The sequence below is a fragment of the Amblyraja radiata genome, chromosome 34, assembly GCF_010909765.2.
Source record: "Amblyraja radiata isolate CabotCenter1 chromosome 34, sAmbRad1.1.pri, whole genome shotgun sequence".
Lineage (NCBI taxonomy): Eukaryota > Metazoa > Chordata > Chondrichthyes > Rajiformes > Rajidae > Amblyraja > Amblyraja radiata.
In genome coordinates, this window is record NC_045989.1 from 12,100,781 (window position 1) to 12,127,785 (window position 27,005).

The following is a 27,005-nucleotide window of genomic DNA, read 5'->3' on the forward strand; positions in this document are numbered from 1 at the left end:
CATCCTGATGACTCGTTGCTTGAGTCAAGTCTCCTCTGGGATGCCCTGGAACATCAGCGGCGCTACAGAAACACAGACTGCTGCTGAGTTCAATACTCCTCGTGGGAGTCGTTTGGAGGTGGTTAAAAGCCCATTGTTAATGGGCTGTCCAACTTGGGCGAGTTCTGGCGCATTTGCCCTCGACTCATACTCGCAGCATGGTCGACACGAGGTCGTAGGAGGTCTTTGTAACTCTCCTTCATGCTCGAGAGTAGTCCCCGTGTACTCGAGGCCTCAGCTAGGTCGCGGCGGATTTTTCAACATGTTGAAAAATGCCCACGAGTACAAAAAGGTCGCCATGGAAAAAATCGATACTTTTTTTACTCGTAGGTTTAGTCGTAGTAGGTCGGCATGTTAGTCGTAGGTAATCGAGGGTAGTCGAAGGTAGTCGTAGATAGTCTTCATCATAGTCGAAGGGAGGTCGAAGGAGATCGAAGGAGGTCGTCTTCACTCTCCACTATTCGGTGTCCAATTTTCCCGAAGCTAGTCGAAGCTGGTCTTCAACATAGTCGAAGCTGGTCTTCAACATAGTCGAAGGAGGTCTTCAACAAGACATTTTTTCAAACTCTCCTAAACTCTTCTAAACTCACCAATTAGGTCGCCCAAGTGGGACAGCCCCTTTAGCTTCCAAGCAGAGTTTGAAAGGAATGCAAGATTGTTGCTGACACAGCAAGCATCAAAAACTGCCACAGAGTTCTATTGGAAAACCTCCAACACATAATTCCTTCAAGGTCTTCAATAATCTGTTGCAGGGTGTTCGAGTGCCAAAAGAATCTAGTTATTCAGCAGCTCACAGTCAAATGGCCGAGGCAGTTAGTGGTGTAATCCATTACAAATTAGCTGAAAGTGCGAACAATTTACACAGAGGTGACTGCATGAACCAACTAGGTCAAGTGGATGATCTACAAGGGGCCGGGGTGGGTAAAAGGGAGAGTGGATGCTTCTTTTCCATTTTAATTTGCTGCTTTGGAGGGGCCCCAAGGGAAGGGTGTGTGAGGGCACCATCATAAGGACAAGCCTTTGGACACAATGAATACATATTATGTGAAAGGGAAGGATTGCGAACTGTATGATTTAAAAAAATCAAGCTAAAAAAAAAACCATTTCAACTGCCCATCAAAGAAACATTTCAGTCTAAAGTCAAGGTGGATGAAGTCAGAGCTGCGTTTTCTGTTCCTTTAGTTCCTAATTTATGGAAGACTTCAGTTTCTTTCATGTCATCTTGGGCAATGATCTACATCTCATTGTTTCTGATTGAAATTTATAAGATGCTGAGGAGTATGAGAGGAGGGGGTGCTTCCTCTCGTGGGAGGGTCTGGAACAAGGAGTCACTATTTAAAAATAAAGAATTACCTATCTGAGATTATGGATGTGGCAACGACTTTTCTCCCAGGCTTACGAGTCTGTCGAACTCCCTTCTTCCAGGGCGGAGAAAGCAGCATCTTTGAATATTTTTAAGGCAGAAGATGATAAACTCTTGATAGGCAAGTGGGTGACCGGTTATCCTGGTAGACTTGAGTATTGTACCCGACTTTGACAGAGTGAAAATGGGCCCTTCAGCCCAACTTGCCCACACTGGCCAACAGGTCCCAGCTACACTAGTCCCACCTGGCCACATTTGACCCATAACCCTCCAAACCTGTCCTATCCTGTCTAACTGTGTCTTAAATGTTGGGAGAGTCCCTGCCTCAACTACCTCCTCTGGCAGCGTGTTCCATACACCCACCAGCCTTTGTGTGAAAAGGTTATCCCTCAGATTCCTATTGAATCGTTCCCCCTTCATGGGCCGCGGAACCGGAGGTGGCTGGGGGTGGGGGGGGGGGGCTGCAGCCCCTCCACTTTTTTGGCGAGACACGCGCTTCATAACCCGAAATGATCCGGGCCGCAGGCATATTTTTCTCTTCTTCTGACGACCTCCGACATCCAGAATCTCAGAACAAGCGCGCAGTGAGCGCGGCAAAACCACGACCAGCCGCGGCGGAAACCGACTGGCCCCCGAAAACCCTCCCTCCCTCCCCTCCGCTCAATGGCCGCTCAATCTCAGCGCGGTTCACAGTCGAGATATGGGGCAGTGAATGAAGCGCTGTGACTAGCGACCGAGCGGAGGGTGGGCCCCGAGAGTGAGTAGGTCCCGAGAGAGAGAGGGAGCTGGCCCTGAGAGGGAGGGAGGGAGAGAGAGAGAGGAGGGGAGGTGGGGGATATATGGGGGACGGCCTGTATTATCCTCCAGTTTTTGGAGGACGAGCAGCAACAAAAAATAATAATTGTGCTTCCCACCCACACCCTCCCCCCAAGACCAGTGATCAGTCATCGCAAAGCCCCCCCACTTTCAAAAACGTTTCGCGGCCCCTGCTCCTCAACTTAAACCTATGTCCTCTGGTCTCCGATTCACCTACTCTAGGCAAGAAACTCTGTGCATTGTGCATCTACCCAGTCTATTCCTCTCATGACCTTATACACCTTGATAAGATCACCCCTCATCCTCCTGCGCTCCAAGAAATAGAGTCCCAGCCTACTCAACCTTTCCCTCTAGTCTTGGCAACATTCTCATAAATCTTCTCTGAACTCTTTCCAGCTTGATTGTATCTATATATGGTATATCAGATCTGTTTGGATTGGCTGCAAACCAAAGGTTTTCACTGTGTCACACTAATCAACCGGCATCTAATCCTAAACAGAAATACAAAGCCAAGATTCCAATCCGATCAGCCATGATCTTGTCAAATGTAATTAGCTTGAAAGGACGAGTGGCCCTATTCCTGCTTCTGATTCACAAGTTCATGGTGCGGCACGGTGGCTTCCTCACAGCGCCTGAGACCAGGGTTCGATCCTGACTTTGGGTGCTGTCTGTACAGAGTTTGTATGTTCTCCCTATGACCAAGTGGATGGATTTTCTCCGGGTGCTCTAGTTTCCTCCCACACTCCGAAGATGTGCAGGTTTGTAGATTAATTGCCCTCTGTAAATTGCCTCCAGGGTGTGGGACGTGAAACGGGGATGACATAGGACTGGTGTATGGGCGATCGATGGTCAGCATGGGCTCGATTGGCCGCAGGGCCTGTTTCTACATTGTATCTCTCAACTAAAAAATTTAATTGATTTGATGGTCGGACAGGGAACGTCGTGTCTCGGTGAGCTAGGGTGAGCTGGGGTGAGCTGGGGTGAGCTGGGGTGAGCTGGGCAGAGCTGGGCAGAGCTGGGAAGAGCTGGGAAGAGCTGGGAAGAGCTGCGGTGAGCTGGGGTGAGCTGGGGTGAGTTGGGGTGAGCTGGGGTGAGCTGGGGTGAGCTGGGGTGAGCTGGGCAGAGCTGGGCAGAGCTGCGGTGAGCTAGGGTGAGCTGGGGTGAGCTGGGGTGAGCTAGGGTGAGCTGGGGTGAGCTGGGGTGAGCTGGGGTGAGCTAGGGTGAGCTGGGGTGAGCTGGGGTGAGCTGGGGTGAGCTGGGGTGAGCTGGGCAGAGCTGGGCAGAGCTGGGCAGAGCTGCGGTGAGCTGGGGTGAGCTGGGGTGAGCTAGGGTGAGCTGGGGTGAGCTGGGGTGAGCTGGGGTGAGCTGGGGCGAGCTGGGCAGAGCTGGGGTGAGCTGGGGTGAGCTGGGAAGAGCTGCGGTGAGCTGGGTAGAGCTGGGTAGAGCTGGGGTGAGCTGGGGTGAGCTGGGGTGAGCTGCGGTGAGCTGGGTAGAGCTGCGGTGAGCTGGGGTGAGCTGGGGTGAGCTGGGGTGAGCTGGGGTGAGCTGGGCAGAGCTGGGGTGAGCTGGGTAGAGCTGGGGTGAGCTGCGGTGAGCTGGGTAGAGCTGCGGTGAGCTGGGGTGAGCTGGGGTGAGCTGGGGTGAGCTGGGGTGAGCTGGGAAGAGCTGCGGTGAGCTGGGGTGAGCTGGGCAGAGCTGGGGTGAGCTGGGGTGAGCTGGGGTGAGCTGGGGTGAGCTGGGGGGTGAGCTGGGGTGAGCTGCGGTGAGCTAGGGTGAGCTGGGGTGAGCTGGGGTGAGCTGGGGTGAGCTGGGCAGAGCTGGGCAGAGCTGGGCAGAGCTGAGCAGAGCTGCGGTGAGCTGGGGTGAGCTGGGGTGAGCTGGGGTGAGCTGGGGTGAGCTGGGGTGAGCTGGGGCGAGCTGGGGTGAGCTGGGCAGAGCTGGGGTGAGCTGGGGTGAGCTCGGAAGAGCTGCGGTGAGCTGGGTAGAGCTGGGTAGAGCTGGGGTGAGCTGGGGTGAGCTGGGGTGAGCTGGGGTGAGCTGCGGTGAGCTGGGTAGAGCTGCGGTGAGCTGGGGTGAGCTGGGGTGAGCTGGGGTGAGCTGGGCAGAGCTGGGGTGAGCTGGGGTGAGCTGGGGTGAGCTGCGGTGAGCTGGGTAGAGCTGCGGTGAGCTGGGGTGAGCTGGGGTGAGCTGGGGTGAGCTGGGAAGAGCTGCGGTGAGCTGGGGTGAGCTGGGCAGAGCTGGGGTGAGCTGGGGTGAGCTGGGGTGAGCTGGGGTGAGCTGGGGTGAGCTGGGGTGAGCTGCGGTGAGCTGCGGTGAGCTGGGGTGAGCTGGGGTGAGCTGGGCAGAGCTGGGAAGAGCTGGGCAGAGCTGGGGTGAGCTGGGGTGACTGGGGTGAGCTGGGGTGAGCTGGGGTGAGCTGGGGTGAGCTGGGGTGAGCTGGGCAGAGCTGGGCAGAGCTGGGGTGAGCTGGGGTGAGCTGGGGTGAGCTGGGCAGAGCACGCAGCAAGTGGCTGCAAGGGCCATTGACACAGCAAGTCTCCTCAGCCCACTTGCCATCCAGTGGTTGCTCCCCACTGGTTGTGAACCAGTACATTGTCTCCCGATGAGAGGCAAAGACAACTGGGGGCTGCTCACTACGGAGTCACACAGACTGGGAATGCTCAATAGTTAGATCCACACAAAAGAGAGTCTTTACTTAGAGGGTGGTGAATCTGTGGAATTATTTACCACAGAAGGCTGTGGAGGCCAAGTCAGTGGAGATTTTAACGCAGAGAGAGATAGATTCTTGAAAAGGAACAGGTGTCAGAGGGGATTAGGGGTTTAGGGAGAAGTTTAGGGGTAACATGAGGGGGAACTTCTTTACTCAGAGAGTGGTGGCTGTGTGGAATGAGCTTCCAGTGAAGGTGGTGGAGGCAGGTTTGTTTTTATCATTTAAAAATAAATTGGATAGTTATATGGACGGGAAAGGAATGGAGGGTTATGGTCTGAGCGCAGGTATATGGGACTAGGGGAGAATACGTGTTCGGCACAGACTAGAAGGGTCGAGATGGCCTGTTTCCGTGCTGTAATTGTTATATGGTTATATGGTTATATGGATTGCCAGCCGGTGTGGAGAAATTCTCGTGGAGAAAATCCACGCAGTCACAGGGAGAATGTACAAACTGCATACAATTTTACCAAAGCCAATTCACTTACACACCTGTACGTCTTTGGAGTGTGGGAGGAAACCAGAGCACCCGGAGAGAACCCATGTGGTCGCAGGGAGAACGGACAAACTCCGTACAGTAGCATCCGTAGGTCAGGATCAAACCCGTGTCTCTGGCGCTGTAAGGCAGCAGCTACCTCTGCACCACCGCGCCACTTTATAGACTACTTTCGTTAGATCACTGAACACAATGCAGATAAAGCAAGGAACTGTAAAAAGTCAGTCTTCATCTCACTGAATAGGAGAGATTGGATGGGCTGAATGGCCTCTTCCTATGGATCTAGCAATGGGTAATCACTTGCAGGTATGATGGCCAGAAACATTCAATGCTCAATGACGATTTTCCCAACCTCAAATAAAAACAGAGAATACAGGAGATATTCAGCAGTTCAGGCGGCGTCCGTGGGGAGAAATAATCAAGAGTTAATGTTGAGGGTTGTGTAGGAAGGAATTGCAGATGCTGATTTAAACTGAAGATAGACACAAAAAGCCTGAGTAAGCTAAAGATTGACACAAAACACTGGAGAAACCAAATTTGTGTCTATCTAAGGTTTAAGGTCGATCAGTTATCCCAACCTCAATCAGCACATTTGAGAAATCAACTTCATTATAGATTCACACAATCGCCAATCTCATCGTAACAACAGAGTTCAGAACCAGTGGTAGTCGGGCTATAAATGCTGGCCTCGCCAATCACGGTCGCATCCCGCCCGAGGAAGCGGATAAATAAAAAAAAACATTAAAGCGAAAGCAATCTCAAGAAACATACATCTGGTACGAGAGAAGAAAATGGTTCTATTGAAAACGATCACAGCAGTTGAATGATCACGCTATAGCCTCCCTATAATCGCACTTACAAGCTCAATCCACAGGAGAAATAATACTTTGTGAAGACAAATTAAACCAGTTTTATGTTGCTTTCACACTAATCCCTAGACAGAGTACTTTGTACAAAGCCAGATGAAGTACTCTTCCTAATATACTCTGGGTCTAAAGCACAAGTCTGATGTTTAGTTGCTAAGGCACATTTGTTCAGGTCAGCCTAGGACGCAAGAAAGAAAAGAGAATAACTGCCTGTATTATTATCTGCTTAGTTTAAGCAATGCCCTCCATTTCTACAGGTCATTTACACATTTGATATTTTCTTATGAAGGAGGCCATTCAGCCCATTGAGTCTATGCTAACTCCCAGAGTAATCCCATCAGTCCCGTTCCCCCTTTATTTTCCCTACATGTTGATCAACTCCATTCTGATTCTCCCACCAGCCACTGGGGATAATTTGGGGATAATTTACGGCGATGAATTAAACCACCAACCAGTATGCGGGACTCTTCAATTTTATGATTCTTAATATTTCCAAGTTCTTTATGAGTCCACCACTCCCTCAATCTGAAATTGACTCCGGCTTACAGTCGGACATCTCTGTGCTCCTCGAATTCTGACCTCTCACATCATTAGCCCCTCTCTCATTAACCGTGCCCAAGCATCACGCCCTAAGCTCCAGAACCACCATCCAAAGTCAACCCACCACGATGCTCAAAGATAACAAATACTGCTTTGCCTGAATTCTAATCAGTTCTATCCAATATCTATGTTAACATCCAAATGCTGGAGGAAATTAGCGTGTCAGGCAGCATCCGTGGAGGGAAATGGGCAGTGTATCTTTAGTCAGCGGGTGGTGAATCCGTGGAATTCATTGCCACAGAAGCCTGTGGAGACCAAGTCAATGGATATTTTTAAGGCAGAGATAGATTTTTGATTAGTACGGGTGTCAGGGGTTACAGGGAGAAGGCAGGAGAATGGGGTTGTGGGAAAGATAGATGAACCATGCTTGAATGGCGGAGTAGATGGACCGAATGGCCTAATTCTGCCATGAATTTATGATGTCTCGAGTTGCGACCTAAAGAGTGGTGGGGAGATAGCCAGTGGGGGGGGGGGGGGGGGTGGAGGGGTGGGAATACAGTCAGTGCCCACCCCTCCCACTGTCCTTTTCATACTGGCTACCTCCCCACTACTATTTCAGCCCAGTTAAAGGGTCCCGACCCGAAACATCAACTGCCCATTTCCCTCCACAGATGCTGCCCGTCCCACGGACTTCCTCCAGCAGTTTTGTTTGTTGCTCCAGGAACTGGGTTGGTGACCTTATTTACACGGTGAAAGCAATTATGTCAGACTTTCACCAGCCACAGCAAATAGGCCGGCCATTTTACAATCACACCAGTGGCTTTCCCTTTGTGAAGTATTTGGGAGCACACGTTTGTCTGAGGTTTGGAGGTCCGGATTCCCTGTCCAAAGTCCAACCAGACCCCCAGCGCAGCACTGAGGGGGAGCCACACTGCCAGAGAGACACCACCTTTCAGAAGAGACGATAAATTAGGCTGCATCTGTCCACCAAAGGTCAACACAAAATGCTGGAGTAACTCAGCGGGTCAGGCAGCATCTCAGGAGAAAATGTATAGGTGACGTTTCAGGTCGAGATCCTTCTCCAGCCAAGCTGGCCATGGAACAGTTCCAAAGGTTAACAGACATAGTCATGGCTCGATTGAATGGCAGAGTAGACTTGATGGGCTGAATGGCCTATTCCTTATGAACTTCCTATAACTTATGAACTTATACAAACCTTTAATAACAAAACAGGACTGCTGAGACCCTGACTAATGAATATTGAGATCACTGCGTGTCCAGTTAAGAAAATTCATCGACATAAATAAAGGATTTAAAAAACCATCTATGCATCTTAAATGCTTCAAAGACATTTAGCACAATATCCTTCAGTCACCTTCATCAACAGCAAGTAGATTTAACCCCCAACGCTGATATGAAATTGGTTACCACTTAACCACCACAAACATGTCAGATATTAATAATCATTGTGTGCAGACAAAAAAAGTTATTAACTGCGGGTGCAATAGGTTAGCTATTCTATATTAATAAGTCATCTGCTACAGAATAATTACAGGCCGAATCACAACAGCTCCTACTGTGGAAGCAATCACAGAGAGAGAACAAACAACTGACCCCAAAGCATGCCAGTGTCTGCACCATCCATCAGCTTCTAGAACATTCTCACCACACCCACCAATTAGATTGCCCTCCACCCCCTCCCCCAACCCACAAGGGCTCCTCTCCGACAGAGGGTCGAAGGTCAATGGGTTGTACGCGCGTGCTTCTGCGATCTCATTATCCCCTTGTCCATACATTTATCTGGCAGGATAAGAGTGGTGGTGACTGAGCTATCATCAAAGATTAATGGGAAGTATGAAAGAGAAATCAGAGTTAACATGCATTCTGCTTAGTACAAGTGACGACACTGACAGCATTATTAATCAGCAGCTGAGCAGATTTAAGCCTTTGCTCTCTGGTTCCGAGCATCTCTTTCCAATTTAAGTCTTTAGTTTCTCCTTACTATGGCAACTGGAGGTCAAAAAGCCAGTTACTAATTGGTTCTACAGGGTACTGAATGGTAATGAGAAGGGCCCAATTATAAAATCACTTGGCATTAGAAATGATTAGCATGTAAGGAAAGCTCGCAGGCCACGGCTGAGAAGCAGCGCAGATTGGCTGTTTATCACACTCTTACATTTTCCCCTGGTGTTAGCTATTAATAAAATTTATAGGTCAATGGCAGCATTAATTTTACAAGAAGGCAGCAGGTAAAGCACCCAGTGTTCCCCAGACGAATCTACCAAGTTCAGTTTGCTGGTGAATATTATTTAAGTGCTCGGCGGTCCTCTGGGATGGATAAAGTGAATGGTTGCCCTAACAGAGGCACCTGACAGACGTTGGTCTCTGCAGGGTCAGTCGGTGCCCACTGTGTCTCCCTGACTCACTGGCCTCGGCTGTGGGTTTGAGTCCGCGGGCCACACAGCCTCGGTTGTGCTGCAGTGCGGATCGCCCTGTGCTGCTGGCTCGCGAGATGTTCCCTCAGCTCCCGCCTGCATCTTTCCCAGGTAAAGCAGGGCTGCTGTACTTCTGGATCAGAAGATCCCAGGGCGCAGTGCTCAGCTGTTGCAAGCCGGTCTTAGCTCAGAACCAGGGGACCAGAGAGAGCAAGATAAGGCAACAAAATGCTGGAGTCACCGAGTGGGTCAGGCAGCATCTCTGGAGTAAAAGAATAGGTGAAAACGTGTCATTTCAGGTCAGAACCCTTCTTCCAACTGAAGAGAGGCACAAAATGCTGGAGTAACTCAGCGAGTTAATGCCCCTGTCCCACTTAGGAAACCTGAACAGAAACCTCTGGAGACTTTGCGCCCCACCCAAGGTTTCCGTGCGGTTCCCGGAGGTTTTTGTCAGTCTCCCTACCTGCTTCCACTACCTGCAACCCCCGGCAACCTCTGAGAACCGCACGGAAACCTTGGGTGGGGCGCAAAGTCTCCGGAGGTTTCCGTTCAGGTTTCCTAAGTGGGACAGGGGCATTAGGCAGCATCTCTAGAGAAAAGGTGACGTTTCGGGTGGGAACCTTTCTACTCAGAGAGAGCACGACTAGCCCAGCCATGGTGTATTTAACCAGACAGTCAGATCTAGGGCTGTGTGAGCTTCTCCTGCTCTGACACACGTTCCTATCGGGACTCTGTGTCACTGCTTTAAACAGCAGGACACTCCTCCCTGGTGCCCACAACCAGTACTTATGCCTCAAGCAACACAAGTAAAGACTATGCCATTCCCATTTCTTTCTTGTGCCATCTGTAGGGCTTGTGGATGATGCACCACTGTTTCAGAGCTGTGAGAGACCCAGGGTGGGGATTCTTTGCAAGTGGCGTGACTGCTGCCTGACCGAGCGAGGCCTGATGCAGTGGCATGGAGGTCAAAGCCAGGAGCCAGGTCCAGCTGCACAGATTTATTCATTGTACGGACACACACACGTGCACACACATTACACACACGCATACACAGACACGCATACATATCACACACATACAGGCACATGTGTACATAAATACACACACATACGCACATTCACATGTACAAAACAATGTTTTTCACTGTACCTCGATGCACGCAATGATAATAAACTAATACACACACAGACACATACACACACATAGCCAAACACATACCGACCGAGACAGTCACACACATACAATACGCACACACAGGCACAAACAATACACAGACACATACACATACAATACACACACAGGCACATACATAGATGTACAATACACACACTCACTCACACACAAAGAATTTGCCCCATTTGATGGTGATTAAACCATCTGGTCCATGTCTAAGCTCCTGAGTTCCCCCCTCCCCCCACCCCCTCCCCCCACATGCCTCCCCACCTCTGACGCTGATGCTGCCCACTCTTACCCCTCTGTAACATTGTGATCCAGCAGTGACAATGACCGTGTCACCCTCACCATGGGAGGGTGAGAATGTGAGAGGGTGTGTGAGTGTGTGGGAGTGTGTAAGAGTGTGTGGGAGTGTGTAAGAGTGTATGGGAGTGTGTAGGAGTGTATGGGAGTGTGTGAGTGTGAAAGAGATTGTTGGAGCATGAGTGTGAGTGAGAGGGTGTGAGAGAGTGTGAGTGTGTAGGTGGGAGAGCGTGAGGTTGCGTGGGAGTGTGTCAGTGTGTATGAGTGTGAGTTTGAGAGCGAGAGAGAGTGCAAGTCTGTGAGTGAGTGTTTAGCGTTTAGAAATACAGCACAGAAACAGGCACTTCGACCCACCGAGTCTGCACCGACCAGTGATCCCCGCACACTAGCGTCATCCTACGCACTAGGGACAATTTACAATTTTACCAAGCCAATTAACCTACAAACCTGTCTGTCTTTGGAGTGTGGGAGGCAACCAGAGATCCCAGAGAAAACCCACGCAGGTTACAGGGAGAACGTGCAAACTCCGTACAGACAGCACCCATAGTCAGGATCAAACCGGAGTCTTTGGCGCTGGGAGACAGCAACTCTACTGCTGCGCCACCAAGCTGCGGCGAGTCCGAGTGTGAGAGAGTGAAATAGCGAGAGAGAGAGTGTGTGTGTGTGTGAGAGAGTGTGAGTGTGTATGAGAGAGTGTGAGTGTGTGAGTATGTGTGAGTGTGAGTGTGTGTGAGAGTGTGAGTGTGTGTGAGAGTGTGAATGTGTGTGAGTGTGTGTGAGAGTGTGAGTGTGTGTGAGAGAGTGTAAGTGTGAGTGCGATTGAGTGTGAGTGTGTGAGAGTGTGAGTGTGTGTGAGAGAGTGTGAGTGTGTGAGTGTGTGTGAGAGAGTGTGAGTGTGCGAGTGTGTGAGAGTGTGAGTGTGTGTGAGAGAGTGTGAGTGTGTGTGAGAGTGTGAGTGTGTGTGAGAGAGTGTGAGTGTGTGTGAGAGTGTGAGTGTGTGTGAGTGTGTGAGTGTGTGTGAGAGTGTGAGTGTGTGTGAGAGAGTGTGAGTGTGTGAGTGTGTGTGAGTGTGAGTGTGTGTGAGAGTGTGAGTGTGTGTGAGAGTGTGAGTGTGTGTGAGAGAGTGTGAGTGTGTGTGAGAGAGTGTGAGTGTGTGTGAGAGAGTGTGAGTGCGAGTGCGATTGAGTGTGAGTGTGTGTGAGAGAGTGTAAATGTGAGTGCGATTGAGTGTGAGTGAGTGTGTGAGTGCGAGAGAGTGTGTGTGAGAGAGTGTAAGTGTGAGTGCGATTGAGTGTGAGTGTGTGTGAGAGAGTGTGAGTGTGTGAGTGCGATTGAGTGTGAGTGTGTGTGAGAGAGTGTAAGTGTGAGTGCGATTGAGTGTGAGTGTGAGTGTGAGTGCGAGAGAGTGAGTGTGGAGGGAAGGGAATGTGGTGGTGCTCCGTCTAAGCAGGTTTGTTCTCATTTGACCCACCAATCACCATGAACAATACCCAACACTTTAAAAAAATAAGCAGAAGATAAATAAAACAGTAGGGAAGGGATAAATATTGCACCATATTAGTCAGCAGTCCTGTTTAAAAAACACATCATGAAATGTGAAGCAAAGGGGAAATGAGAAGGCCACGGGGCTGGGCTGGGCTGGCAGCTGCCTCCTCTTCACTCTCACTATGTGTAACACTCGCCGAAAGCTCAGATCTTTCTCAGAATTTGATTTTAAAAGAAGTTTCATTTCAAGTCTGACGCCAGGTTAAGGCAAAGTGCAATCAGCAAAGTGCAACCAGTGAGACAAAGGTCACAGTAAATGTCACGGCAGCGGCTGTGGTTTGGTGCAGAGCAACGTGCAGGTGTATGTGCAGAGCAAGGTAGAGACACGGGGACCATCCCGGCGGTAATGTCACTCCGCAGGTGGGAAGAGGGACCGGGTCAACACCCTGTACTGAACTCAACCAGCCATGGATTTAGGATCTCAAGGTGGAAGTAACCACACAAAAGTCAAAATAAGAGTCCCGACCACAAATGTCACCAATCCCTGATCTTCAGAGATGCTGCCTAAAACCCTCTGATTTTTTTCCAGCACTTTGTCTTTGTGTTGTTCATTTTCACAAAAGCTGTGACACGGCTATTCACAGCCGTCCAAGTGTCCCTATAACACAGGGACAGGCCATTCAGCCCAGTTGATCCATGATGGTGGTTATGTTTCACATAGATCTCATCTTGCCTTCTTCCCTCTAGCTTCCACTCCCCTCCGGTTATCCACCCTCCTCTTCACTGCATCTCTGTAATTCACCTCCGCCCGGCTCCAAGGCGGTTGTTTCTAAATTCACGCCACACTGCTGACAAAACACGCTGAGATTGTGAAATGACACAGACCTTTGGGAGTGTGAGGGGAACGGGAGAAGGGAGCCAGGAGAATTGAAGCAGCCAGGGACTAACGATAGTTGCAGAGGCCATACTGTATGTCATCAATCAAAACGTTGCCCTTGTTTATCTTTGTAACTCCCAAGGTTCGAGCATTTCTTCTCTTCCGCCTGATCATTGCCCGGGGATTCGTTATCGCAGAGACAGTACCTCAGGGCCCTGGGAGACTGGCACGGTGTTTTTAAGCTTTTTACAAGCATCTGTCGTTTTGTCTCCCTGTAAACCAGCATCAGAAAGGCAGTGACGTTGATCAGGAAGTTATACACCAGGGCAGTCATAACTCAGAGACTGATCCTTCACCAGAAGTCTTAACTATAATCTTGGACAGGGGCAGGCTACATTTAGTTTGGAGATACAATGCAGAAACAGGCCCTTCGGCCCACCGGGTCCGTGCCGACCAGCGATCCCCGCACACATTTAGACAGGTACATGGATAGGATAGGGTTAGAGGGATATACTATATGTTGAGAGTTTATTTGTGTGTGAGTGATCTGGATTCTCTTTGTATTGTACATAGTCACGTGGTGCAATGAACTAGAATGGCTTTTCAAACATTTTATTTTGCTGGAGTTACTCTGTTCTCCTGTGGATTGAGTTTGGGTCGATGGGAACTGTTTGCCATGTTTTTGAACCTCTCAATCATTTTTTTCTTGGCTCTGAAGAGAACTGCCTGGGTTTCTCCAACCTCAGCATTCCCAGAGCTCCCTTGCTACAAACCCTTGCTACACTCTCTTCAATTTTAACATTCTTCCTACAGTCCAGATTTGGACACAGTTTTCTAGTTCTGGTTGACCTCTGCTACATTGAGGCTCCCAGCCTCTGTATTTCAACCACTCATTTTACAGCACACCATCCCGACATTTTCTTTTTTTTTTAAACTAGTTTTTCAGCAGGTGTATTCACAGACAAAGTGCAGAAACACCAGGTCTACGCTGACCAGCGATCCCCATACACTGGTACCATCCTACATACTAGAGATAATTTACAATTTTACCAAAGCCAATTAGCCTACAAACCTGTACGTCTTTGGAGTGTGGGAGGTGACCGGAGCACCCGGGGAAAACCCACGCGGTCACGGGGAGAAGGTAAGATTTCCGTACAGACAGCACCACTAGTCAGGATCGAACCTGGGTCTCTCGCGCTGTAAGGCAGCCACTCTACCGCTGTGCCACCATGCCATCCATCCAGACTCATAAGCGGCTACTAGAGCACTTGGTGAAAGAACTGGGTTTTGAAAAGATCTTCGATGAGGAAAGGAAGGCAGAGACGCGGCAGGATTTATGGAGTAGATCCAGAGGAGGAACGGTCGAAGCTGAGGGTGCCCAAGATGAGAGGAATAGAAACATAGTAACATAGAAAATAGGTGTAGGAGTCGGCCATTTGGCCCTTTGAGCCAGCACTGCCATTCAATATGATCATGGCTGATCATCCAAAATCAGTACCCCGTTCCTGCTTTTCCCCCATATCCCTACATATACACACACATACATACAGATGCAATTTTTTTCCGTATCGTATCTCCGTCCGCACTGCAGCCTAACATCGAGAGTTGGCGGCCTCTGCTGGAGACCGACTTTTGAGAGCCTGCGGGATTTTAACATCGCGGAGCCCGCGATCCCTTTGCCAGGGATCGACCTCGGAGCTCCAATGGTGCTTGCGGACTTAACATCTCAGAGCTCGCGGTCTCTGGTCAGAGACCGACTTCGGGAACTCCAAGCCGCAGGATCTTCGACCGCCCCGACGCGGATGGTTCGACTGCCCCGACTGCGGGAGAATAAATAGGAAGATGATTGGGCTTTTTGCCTTCCATCACAGTGAGGAACGTGGGGAATCCACTGTGGTGAATGTTTATGTTAACTTTTATGTAGTTGTGTGTCTTGTTGCTTTTTTTCCCTATGGCTGTGTGGTAATTCGCTTATCACTGTACCTTAATTGGTACATGTGACAAAAAACATAGCCACACTCGACTTTCCTCCCTTTGACCTAACCTCTCCCTCCATCTCTTGCCTACACAACACACTGACAGTAAACTCCATGTGTAGGAAGAGACTGCAAATACTGGTTTACACCGAAGATAGATACAAAAAGTTGGAGTAACTCAACGAGTCAGGTAGCATCCTTGGAGAAAAGGAACAGATGACTTTTTGGGGCGAGACCCTTCTTCAGAGGGAACCAAGAGATATGAAAAGGTCATAGAACAAATTAATGCAAGGCCAACAATGATAATCATGGAAAAGTGGAGCCCACAATGGTCCATTGTTGGCTGAGGGGGAGGTAATACCGAGTTTTAGAAAATGGAAAGAAAATAAAAAGAATAGAGGGACTGCAGCTGCTCTTGGAAAATGCAGCAAAGCCAGGAATGAAACAGGGTCATTCTAAAGGTGGTTGTGCGTGGTTTTGTCAAGAGGCTGTTGGCATAATGTCTTGTGGTGACAATGCTGCAGTTCAGCTGGATCACTTCTGTATTGATGAACGCAGCTTTCCATCAGAAGCTGAAGTGAAAGACACTGTTTCAGTGAGGTGCAGGAAGCAGAGCACTTGGGTGAAGCCACCACTTGGTGCAGTCATGTGGTGCTCCATGCTACGTAGAAACTCCCAAAGGGGCACAGCCTAGATGCGATGGCGATCGATGCCACCTGGGTTCGTGCTGTCGAATGGAACTGTTGGGTTGTCAATAAACCTACTGTACTGCTACAAGTTAGAGTTTCATTGTTCCATATATGACAAGTATTCCCAAGTGGGGGAATCGAGAACCAGAAGGTGAAGGGGGAAAGATTTAATAGGAACCTGAGGAGTTTTGTTTTACATAAATGGTGGTGGGTGTTAGGAGCGAGCTGCAAGAGGAGATAGTTGAGAAGCAGGAACTATCGTAACAATGAAATATTTAGACAGTTACATGGATAGGACAGGTTTAGAGGGATATGGACCAAATGCAGGCAGGTGGGACCAGTGTAGATGAGGCATGTTGGTCGGTGTGGGGTAGTTAGGATGAAGGGCCTGTTTCCACGCTGAATGACTCAATGACTCTCTAGGGGTTCGGGTACTTTTCGGCGCCGCTTTTAGCGCCTCCGTTTTGGCGCCGCACATAGTTAATGCCGAAATGACTGTTGCATTTCTGACATTTGCTTGGTGCGGTGAGTGAGGTCAGTCAGTTTCGAAGAGTTTTGAGGGAAGCCTACAGTTTGGTAAAAGTTGTCGGTCTCTGCTGTTTACCCAGTGCTGGAGCAGGGAGGCTTGTTTGTAGAATGGGAGTGAGAGCTTCCTATCGCTTATATACACACACGCTGTGTATAAAAGCGATACTTCATGTTTCGAGCAAGATACTGTTCTTTTTGGAGTAAATATATTGAAATGGCAAAAGATCGGCTAATATTTATCACTGAAACGGCGGCACCAAATGGTACCAATCTGCCCTCTAGGACTATATGACAACAAAACTCTCTAGTCTCTTGACTATTGAGCTTCGAGGAATAACTAGAGTCACATTTTTCAATGGAGTCCTTTGTCATTGCAAGGTACGAACTGCCAATGAGGCATTTTACTCAAGTGGGAAGTGGGAGGAGCAATTGGTGCACAGCAAGATCCCACAGTACGACAATGACAGGTTACACCAGGAATATTGTGCAGGGTGTGGATAACACCGTGAGATGAATCGGCAAGGTGAATGGTCACAGTGTTATTCCCAGTGTAAAGGAGTCCAGAACACAGCATTGTGATGCAACTGGCAGAGCTGCGGCTTCACAGCACCAGAGACCCAGGATCCATCCTGAAATATATGTAACATTTGGCTGACAGAAAAAAGTTAAATGTAAAATAAGCACCGAGAGATGAAACAAAGACTGTAAAAGCCTCTCGAGGTATGTAACGTTACAGAGATTAGCAACAGTAACTGTGGCTCCCTTGCAGGCAAAGACAAGAAAATTATAAGGGGAAGACAAAATTGGTGGAAAATTAAATACATGCTTCGTACCTGTCGACACGGGAGCAAACACAAAAACATCTCAGAACAAGTAGGGAATCGAGGATCTTTTCAGAGTGAGGAACTTTAAGAAATTAGAATATGTAACAAAGTAACGAATGGCATTAAAACAGAATATTTCTACTGGGTTTGACAGCCTATGTCCTGGGAATTCAAAGAGTTATAGACAATAGGTGCAGGAGTAGGCCATTCGGCCCTTCGAGCCAGCATTGCTCTAGTTCTCTCTAGAGATGCTGCTTCCATTGGTTTTAACCTTCTGTAGATTGTACGATGGTGGCCTTGAATTTAATTGTACCAACACATCCCTGTCATTCGGGATGAGAGAGGGAAGGAGAAATGCATCAGGTATCTATGCAAAATTGTGGAATCGATTATTATAGACCGGATCCCATGTTGTTTGAACGTTTGGTCTTTCGATTACTACTCCTCCTGCCAGTGAATGCAATCTCACATAATTTGGTAATGATTTCACACAAAGGGTGCTGGGTGTATGGAACGAGCTGCCCGGAGGAGGCAGGGACTATTGCAAACGCTTAAGCAACATTTAGACAGGTACACGGATAGAACAGGTTGAGTGGGATATGGGCCAAACACAGGCAGGTGGGACTAGTGTAGATGGGGCATGTTGGTTGGAGTGGACAAGTTGGGCCGAAGGGCCTGTTTCCACGCCGTATCACTTTATGACTCTAATTAACGCTAAAACAAAGAGCAAGAGCTGAAATATGGAAATGAGGCAGCTCCACTCTGAATCTGACTGCGACTGTAAGCTCTTGAAGTCAACACCGCCCCTGGAACAAGTCATTACTCCTTTCCCCTGAATGAGCATCATTCCCTTTCAAACACTAACAGCCATCAGACAAAAATAATCCTCATTTGAACCTCATTATTGCTAACACATGACACCTGGCAAAGTGAATTTATCAGCTGTTCACATTAACTCGACAAACTCCTTTACTGATGCAACGTGTTCACTGAAGCAGCAGAAATGTGTTTCTAATAGCAGGTTGTTGTGTTGAGTTTCTAACATGTAGCGGAAAGAACCAGTGAAGGTTTGGACAGAAATCTGTTCAGAATAGCAGTGTAGCTATTCCCCCAGCACCACCAGCCACATAGTGACCAGGGTCTGATCTCCTGACAACCCTATCAACAGTTGATTACACTCAGCGTTGAGCAATCCTACCCGATGTGGGTACAAAACCTCCCTTAGTTCCTTCAAAACCTCTAGTGACAGTGCTAATGGGCAGAGTCAAGTCAAGTCAATTATATTTCTATAGCACATTTAACAACAACTCTCATTGACCAAAGTGCTTTACATCAGTGCAGGAACTAACGTGCTACATACAGTGGTACATAGATCTAACAATACAGGCATAAATACATACATACATACAGCGCTCCCTCAAAGGAACTCAAGAAACGCTTGTGAGTAGAAATAGGTTTTAAGTCTAGACTTAAAGGTGTCGATGGAGGGGGTAGTTCCATTGAGGAGAGGGATGCTGTTCCAGTCTAGGTGCTGCAACCGCAAAAGTGCGGTCACCCCTGAGCTTAAACCTGGACCGTGGGATGGTCAGTAGCCCCAAGTCAGCCGACCTGAGGGACCTGGAGGCAGAATGGTGGGTTAGCAGATTTTTGATAATGGGGAGGGGGGGGCAAGCCCGTTAAGGACTTTGTATACATATGGGAGGAGCTTGAAATTGATTCTGTACCGTACTGGGAGCCAGTGGAGAGAGGCCAGGATCGGGGTGATGTGGTCCCTTTTACGGGTACCCGTCAGGAGTCTCACTGCGGCGTTTTGGACCAATTGCAGGCAGGACAGGGATGATTGACAGATGCCAGAGTATTGGGAGTTGCAATAATCAAGGCGGGAGGAGATGAATGCGTGGATGTTCTTTTCAAGGTCGTCGAATTGGAGGAATGGTTTGATTTTAGCTATCGTTCGAAGCTGGAAGAAGCCAGCTTTTACCACAGCATCAACTTGTTTGTCAAACTTTAATGCGGAGAGCTCCAGGACTTAGACCCAGTGATGAAAGGACCATTGGATAAGGCTGGCATTTAATGGTGCGTAGAAAGGAACTGCAGATGCCGGTATATACCGAGTATAGACAGAAAGTGCTGGAGTAACTCAGCGGGTCAGGCAGCATCTCTGGAGAAAAAGGATGGGTGATGTTTCGTGTTGGGACCCTTCATAATTTATTGAAAGTGTGCAACCTAGAGGGGAATCTGTTGGTGCTCCCCATGCTTGCACTGCCTTTGTCCTTCTTAATGATGGAAGCCTTGGGTTGAAGTGCTGAACAAGATAGCATGAGCTCGTACAGTAACTACAGTGCATTCTGTAGATAGTGCTGCCACTGTGCTCCATTGGTGGAGGGAGCGAGTGTTCTACTTAAGAAGACTATTCTGCTCCAAATAGTTTTGAGCTACATGAGAGCTGTTGGAGTGGCACACAGCTACCCAAGGGACGACGTCAGATCCTTGGACCATTGGAGTCTCTTGCAGGACACGTGGGACCCCCACAAGAAGGATAGGTTGTGCCTGATGTGGAGAGGCAGCAATATATTTACAGGAAGGTTTGCTAGTTATTAGGGATAATCAGCATAACTTTGCGTGGGGGAGGTCCTGATTGATTTTTTTGGGGAAGTGACAAAGGAGATTGGGGTGGGTTGGACAGTGGAAGTTTTCTATGTCGACTTCAGTAAAGCATTTGTCATGGATCCTCATGGTAGGCTGGCACAGAAGTCCACAGTGAGTTGGGCTTCTTATCGAATCCACATCCCAAGATTAGAAGGTACACAAAAATGCCTTCGGTTTCGGCCCGAAACGTTGCCTATTTCCTTCGCTCCATAGATGCTGCTGCACCCGCTGAGTTTCTCCAGCATTTTTGTGTACCTTCGATTTTCCAGCATCTGCAGTTCCTTCTTAAACTCCCAAGATTAGAAATTGTTCAGACCGAGATAAACGCACTTCTCGACATCTGCATACAATGGCGTCTTGCGCTTCTTGTGCTTCTTGTGCATGGTGGTGGAAAGATTGGTGGAAGCAGGGCCGAGACGTGAATGCTCTTTCCTTGGCCCTAGTGAGTTGGTAAATTGCATCTTAAATTTGGTTGGTCATGGAAGGGTAGTGGTAGAGGAGGTTTTTTTCTGACTACCGGTCTGCTCGGTGCTGGGAATATATATCGGTGAATATATCGGTGAATATATATTCACACATCGGTGCTGGGAATATATATATTAATGATCTGGATGAAAATGTAGGTGGTCTGATGAGTACGTTTGCAGATGACATCGGTGTAGTTTGACCAAAATTGGTGGGTTTTGGACAGTGAGGAAGGTTGTCATAGGATATTGCCGGATATCGATCAGTTAGAAATATGAGTAGAGAAATAGCAAGTGAAGTTTAGTACCGATAAGTGTGAGGTGTTGCATTGAAGGTACATTGAAGGTACATTGCATGCTAGCCTCCAATGGTCGATGCATCGAGTATAAACATTGGGAAGTCATGTTGCAGATGTATATATATATGTTTATTTAGACCCCATTTGGAGTTTGCAGTTCTGGTTACAACATGGTGGGATGAATGGAGAGGCTTTGGAAGGTGGTGCAGAAGAAGCTCACCAGGATGTTACCTGAAATACATCCCCAACAAGGGTGTGTGGGGAAGAAAAAGGGATGAGTGAATGGGAGTGTGGAAACCGGGACCCAGGGTGTGAGAGGGAGTGTGGGACAAGGTCCTGGTGTGACAGGGAGAGGACAGGATCTGGGAAGCGGATTACAGGAGCTTTACTGCATTTAACAAATAGAATTTAAACACCTAAGCCGCTCTGATGGATTTAAACATCTGTCACCACTGTTCATCTAATCCTACGGATTATTAGTCCTGAAATATAACCACTGTGTTACATCTAGTGGTGTAGCAGTAGAGTTGCTGCCTTACAGCATCAGAGACCCGGGTTCAATCCTGACTACGGGTGCTGTCTGAGCGGAGTTTGTACGTTCTCCCCGTGACCTGCGTGGGTTTTCTCTGGGATCTCCGGTTTCCTTCCACATTCTAAAGACGTACAGGTTTGTAGGCTAATTGGCTTGGTATAATTGTAAATTGCCCCTAGTGTGTGTGGGGTAGTGTTAATGTGTGGGGATCGCTGGTCGGCACAGTCTCAGTGGGCAGAAGGGACCTGTTTCCGCGCTGTATCTCTAAACTAAACTGCAGATGCTGGAATCTGGAGCAAAAACAAATTGATGCAGGGTCTCCAACTGAAAATTGAAATATCCCTTTGCCTCCATAGATGCTGCCTGTCCTTCTGAGTTCCTCCAGCAGTTTGTACTTTGCTGGGAATTAACTGTAAAGACCTACACATCGTGAAGTCCTACACATTAGCAAAGGCGGATTGCAGCCATATCGGTTAACGTTGCCTTTACCCCTGGGTAGAAACCCCCGTACATTCTGCATCCGGCAACTTAAACGGCTACACATAGAATGATTGGCAACAGAGAGGAGCTTGCAATTCCCCTGCAATGTGAATAAAAAGACAAACAAAATATTTACCAGCCCTCATCCTCACATTATCTGGGCAAAGACTGCCTGGGATCTCAGACTGTGTTGAAAGTTACACGATTCTACATCAAATGCCAAAGACAGGGCTTTGACAAGAAATTTCATCGCAATAATATTAAAGTGTTCAGAAGTGGAAGTCTCTTGCATGGCGCAGGCTAAATAGAATCAGTCACTTCAACTTCATACTTGGATCTGCAATGCTATCTGGCACTTTTACATAAACCACTTCATCTCAATCACTGTGTCTACCTCACAGCTTTAAATGGAAACAGATGTGGAAAATTCTGTTTTTAATTAGCTTCCTTGTTCTCCAAAAGAACCTTCACTGGGATTTCTTGTGTTACCTCCTACTGAGAGATGGCAATTCCACTTTCCCGTTGTGGTAACTCTGGTGAATTGAGGAAGTTCCAACTCATCACCAGTGGTTTGTAACAAACACCATTTACTACATGTAAAAGCCCTGTTGTGTTTCTTTTAACCAGTATTTCACCGGCACCAGTTGCATTTCCAGCTTCGCACCAGGAGTTTCCAGCTGTTCCAGTCATACAACTTAGAGCATAGAACATAGAACAGTACAGCACGTAACAGGCCCTTCAGCCCACCGTGTCTGTACCGAACGTGATGCCAAGACCATCACTTACCCACACCTAACCCAAATCCCTCCGTTCCCGGCATATCCATAAGCCATGGGCGCATGGTGGCACAGCGGTAGAGTTGCTGCCTTACAGCGCCAGAGACCCAGGTCCCATCCTGATTACCAGTGTTGTCTGTACAGAGTTTGTACATTCTCCCACGACCTTTTCACCAGGAGCTCTGGTTCCCTCACACATTCCAAAGATGTACAGGTTTGTAGATCAATTGGCTTGGTAAAATTGTAAAATTGTGTAAGGTAGTGTAAAGGGCCTGTCCCACTGTACGAGGTAATTCAAGTTCTCCCGAGTTTCCCCTGATTCGAACTCGGAGAATTACGGTAATAGCCGCTCGTAGGTACTCGGGGCTCTCGTGGACATTTTTCAACATGTTGAAAAAACTTCACGAGCTTAGCGCGTTTACCAACTACCTGCCGTTAGTGTGACGAGCCGCTAAGAGACGTCCCGAGCTCCGACGTACCCGCTACATACATACCACAAGTTTAATTTTTTTTTAAACTCGGGAAAGCTCTTGGGTAAACTCGTATAGTGGGAGAGGCCCTTTAGTGAGCAAGGAATGTTGGTCAGCGCAGACTCAGTGGGCCGAAGGGCCTGTTTCCGCACAGTATCTCTAAACGAAACTAAGCCTATCCCAAATGATTTTAAATGCTACTAACGTATGTGCTCCTGACATCACGTTCCAGGCACTCACCACCCTTTGTGGAAATAGACTTGCTCTGCACATCTCCTTTAAACTTTGCCCCTCTCATCAAAAAATGATGCCCTCTAGTATTTGATTTTTCCATCCCGGAACAGATTCTGACTGCCTATCTCATCTATGCCTCTCCATAGTTTTATGTTCTTCTCTCAGGTCCCCCACAACCTCTGGCATTCCTGAGGAAACAATCTAAGTCCATCCAACCTCTCCCTGTAACTGATACTCCCTAGTCCAAGCATCTTTCTGCTAAAAGACATTAGGACATATATCCGGATAGGTAGGGTTCAGAGGGCTATGGACCGATTGCAGGCAAATGAGAATAGCCCAATATACCAACTTGACCAACTTCCAACTTCCAGGGATGAGATCGGATATTTCCGTATTTCCACATTCCTTCATTAACCCCATGTTTTATTGGGAAGTCACATTGCTGCTGTACAAAACATTGATGAGACCACTCCATACTTACACCCCAAATTCTCCCGATGCATCAACTCTCCGAAGATCCCTGTATATGTCCAACCAGAATATGACTTCACAAGTGTATTACCTCCCACCTGTACGAAAGACATAGATAGGTTAGATAGTCAGAGAATCGTTTTCCCACAACAGTGGAGTCGAGAACTAGAAGGCACGTTTAAGGTGAGAGGGGAGACATTTAAAGGATATCTGTGGGGTAATATTGTATTTATCCCTTGTATTTAAAAAAAAAGTTTATGGATGGTGCCCAAGTTTGCTCATCTCAGGCTAATTTAGTTCAGTTTAGTTGAGAGGTACAGCTTGGAAACAGGCCTTTCGGCCCATCGAGCCTACGCTGACTCTCGATCACCCATTCACATTAATTCCATGTTACCCCACTGTTGCATCCACTTGCCCCACATTAGAGACAATTTACAGAGGCCAATTAGCCTACAAACCCACACGCCTTGGGGGTGTGGGAGAAACCGGAGCACCCAGAGGAAGCCCAAGGAGTCACATGGAGAACACGCAAACTCCACACAAACAGCACTCAAGGTCAGGATGGGACCCGGGTCTCTGGCACTCGGGCAGCAGCTCCACCAGCAACCATTGTGTCCCTAATGACAAGCTATAAAGCATTCACTCATTAACCAACATCCACTGGACACACTGAGTGCATGGTAGGACTTATAGCTGACCCCCACACGTACACTAAAGCTGCTTTGAACCTCTCCTGAATTAAACTACACCAGTTGTTCACACAGAGATTGGCGACTGTCTGGAACGAGCTGTCAGAGGAGGTGGTGGAGGCAGATACAAGTGCAGTGTTTAAACAAAGTACTTGCTTCGGAAAGGTGTTGAGGGATACAGGGCTAATTCAGGCAAATGGGATTAGCATGGATAGGCGTGGTGGTTGGCGTGGAGAAGGTGGGGCGTGAGCTTGTTTCTGTGGTGTACCATTCAATGATCCTCCCTTCTTTCTCACCTCCCCCCAGATTCCAGCACTCACTTGCCCCTAGGGACCATTTTCAAAGGCCAATTAATTATCCATGTCTTTGAGATGTGGGGAGAAGTCAGAGCACCCGGAGGGAATTCCCTCATCTGGGTTGATACCATCCATTGCAATACATGGGAATGCTGCACTAAAGGTGCTGCCTCTTAGATAACATATCTGAGTGGTGCAGCGGTAGAGTTGGCAGCACCAGAGACCCAGGTTCGATCCTGACCATGTCTGTACGGAGCTTGTACGTTCTCCCTGTGACCACATGGGTTTTCCCTGGGGGGGGGGGGGGGGGGCTGTGGTTTCCTCCCACACTCCAAAGATGTACAGGTTTGTAGGTTAATTGACTTCAGTAAAAATAGTAAAACTGTTCTTGGTGTGTAGGATAGTGTTAGTGTGCGGGGATCGCCGGTCGACCCGGACTCAGTGGTCCGTAGGGCCTGTTTCCAAGCTGTATCCCCAAGTAAAATATTAACTCAGCCCCTTCCCTTGATACAGACTTCCTTTGAAGAAGACCCTTTGGCCATTAATTCCCAAGTTGACTATCAAGCACCCATGCACACAAATACTATTTTAATTTCATGCATTCCCAACAATTCTCCCCAGACTCCACCACTCACCTACTACACACTAGGGGAAATTTACAGTGGCCCATTAACCTCCCAATCAACCAGTACATCTTTGGCACTCAGAGGAGACGTGCACAGTCACAGCCAAACTCACACAGATAGCACCTGGAGTCAGGATTGAACCCAGGTTACTGGAGCTGTGAGGCAGTGTGGGGGCAGGAGATGCCTTGGTGATATTTCATGGAGAAGCAGTAGGATTCTTCCCTGCGGCCTGGGTAATCTCCACCCCTCTGGAGCGGGTTGTCTGATCATGATCATCTGGGTGAGTGGAGCGCTGCAGTGGCCGTGACGTCTGCCATGTTTATCACACGGGGGGAGCACCTTTCTGACGCACGTCATTGCCAGCGAGTGCTGTCTACACATAGAAACATAGAAAATAGGTGCCGGAGTAGGCCATTCGGCCCTTCGAGCCTGCACCGCCATTCAATATGATCATGGCTGATCATCCAACTCAGTATCCTGCACCTGCCTTCTCTCCATACCCCCTGATCCCTTTAGCCACACGGGCCACATCTAACTCCCTCTTAAATATAGCCAATGAACTGGCCTCAACTACCTTCTGTGGCAGAGAGTTCCAGAGATTCACCACTCTCTGTGTAAAAAATGATTTTCTCATCTCGGTCCTAAAAGATTTCCCCCTTATCCTTAAACTGTGACCCCTTGTTCTGGACTTCCCCAACATCGGGAACAATCTTCCTGCATCTAACCTGTCCAACCCCTACACTCTGCCTTGTTGAACATAAGGGGGCTGCTGAGAACGAAGGGGGGTCCCAGCGGGGGGGCCCACCAAGAATGAAGAGAGGCCCAGTAGGGGGTCCGCTGAGAATGAAGGGGTGGCCAAGCGCGGGGGGGATGCTGAGAACAAAGGGGGAGCTGGTGGGGGGGGGGGGGCCAAGAACAAAGGCGGACCCAGTAGGGACATCTGCGGCCTAGAGCGGCTACAGGCCTGATTTGCCGCTGCATGAAGATAGGAATGTTCGGTTAACTTTCTGGAACTTTGTCGGAGTCAGAACCGTGGCGGCTGTTTGTGTACTGCCAGGGGAGGGAGGGAGGGCTGCTGTATGATTTCACCGGACAGTAAGCAAAAGCAAAAAGCTTCACTGTACCTAGGTACATGTGTCAATAAAGTGCCATTGAATTGAATAAATGAAGGATTTGCTGAGGGAAAATAACAAGAGATTATAATTATGTAAAGACACATTCTATATTTGTAACTGTGAATAGCAGCTTGTGAAGCCTAAATAAGTACAATCCAAATATAAACTGGGTTTCCTTTCAATGCTTGACTGGAAATAAATGGGCAAGCATGTTTATACAACGCTGAAGTTCCATGTTGTCATACCTTGGTTGTTTAATTCAGGAGCGGTTCACAGCAGGTTTTGTGTACATGTGGTGGTCAACTGTGAGTTCTCCCATCCAGTCAGTGGGTCCAGGGGTCGTTGATAGCGGCTTTACCGCCTGTCATTAGTGGCACAGTGGTGCAGCGGGTGGAGCCGCTGCCTCACAGCGTCAGAGAACCGGGTTCGATCCTGACCTCGGGTGCTGTCTGTGTAGAGTCTGCACGTTCTCCCTGTGACCACGTGGATTTCCTCCGGGTGCTCTGGCTTCCTCCCACATCCCAATGACGCACGGGTTCGTAGGGTAACTGGCCTTCCGTAAACTGCCTCTAGTATGTAGGGAGTGGATGCACAAGTGGGGAAAACATAAACTACTATGAACGGGTGATCGAGTGTCGGCCTGGACGCGATGGGCTGAAGGGCCTGTTTCCCAGCTGTATCTCTAAAGGAAACTAAACTAAATTAGTCTTAGTTCAGCAAACTTGGGCACCATCCATAAATGAATTTGTTTTTAAGTACAAGTATGGCACACCACAAACTGAAACAG

At 48.5% G+C, this 27,005-nt stretch overlaps 1 protein-coding gene across 1 annotated transcript; it reads right to left on the reverse strand.

Annotated features, from left to right (window-relative positions):
- Nucleotides 1–3,173: 3,173 nt before the first annotated feature.
- LOC116991469 (nascent polypeptide-associated complex subunit alpha, muscle-specific form-like) lies at nucleotides 3,174–4,811 on the reverse strand. Its single transcript, XM_033050099.1, has one exon. The coding sequence runs from the start codon at nucleotides 4,809–4,811 to the stop codon at nucleotides 3,174–3,176; it is 1,638 nt and encodes a 545-aa protein (XP_032905990.1).
- Between the last annotated feature and the right edge of the window lie 22,194 nt (nucleotides 4,812–27,005).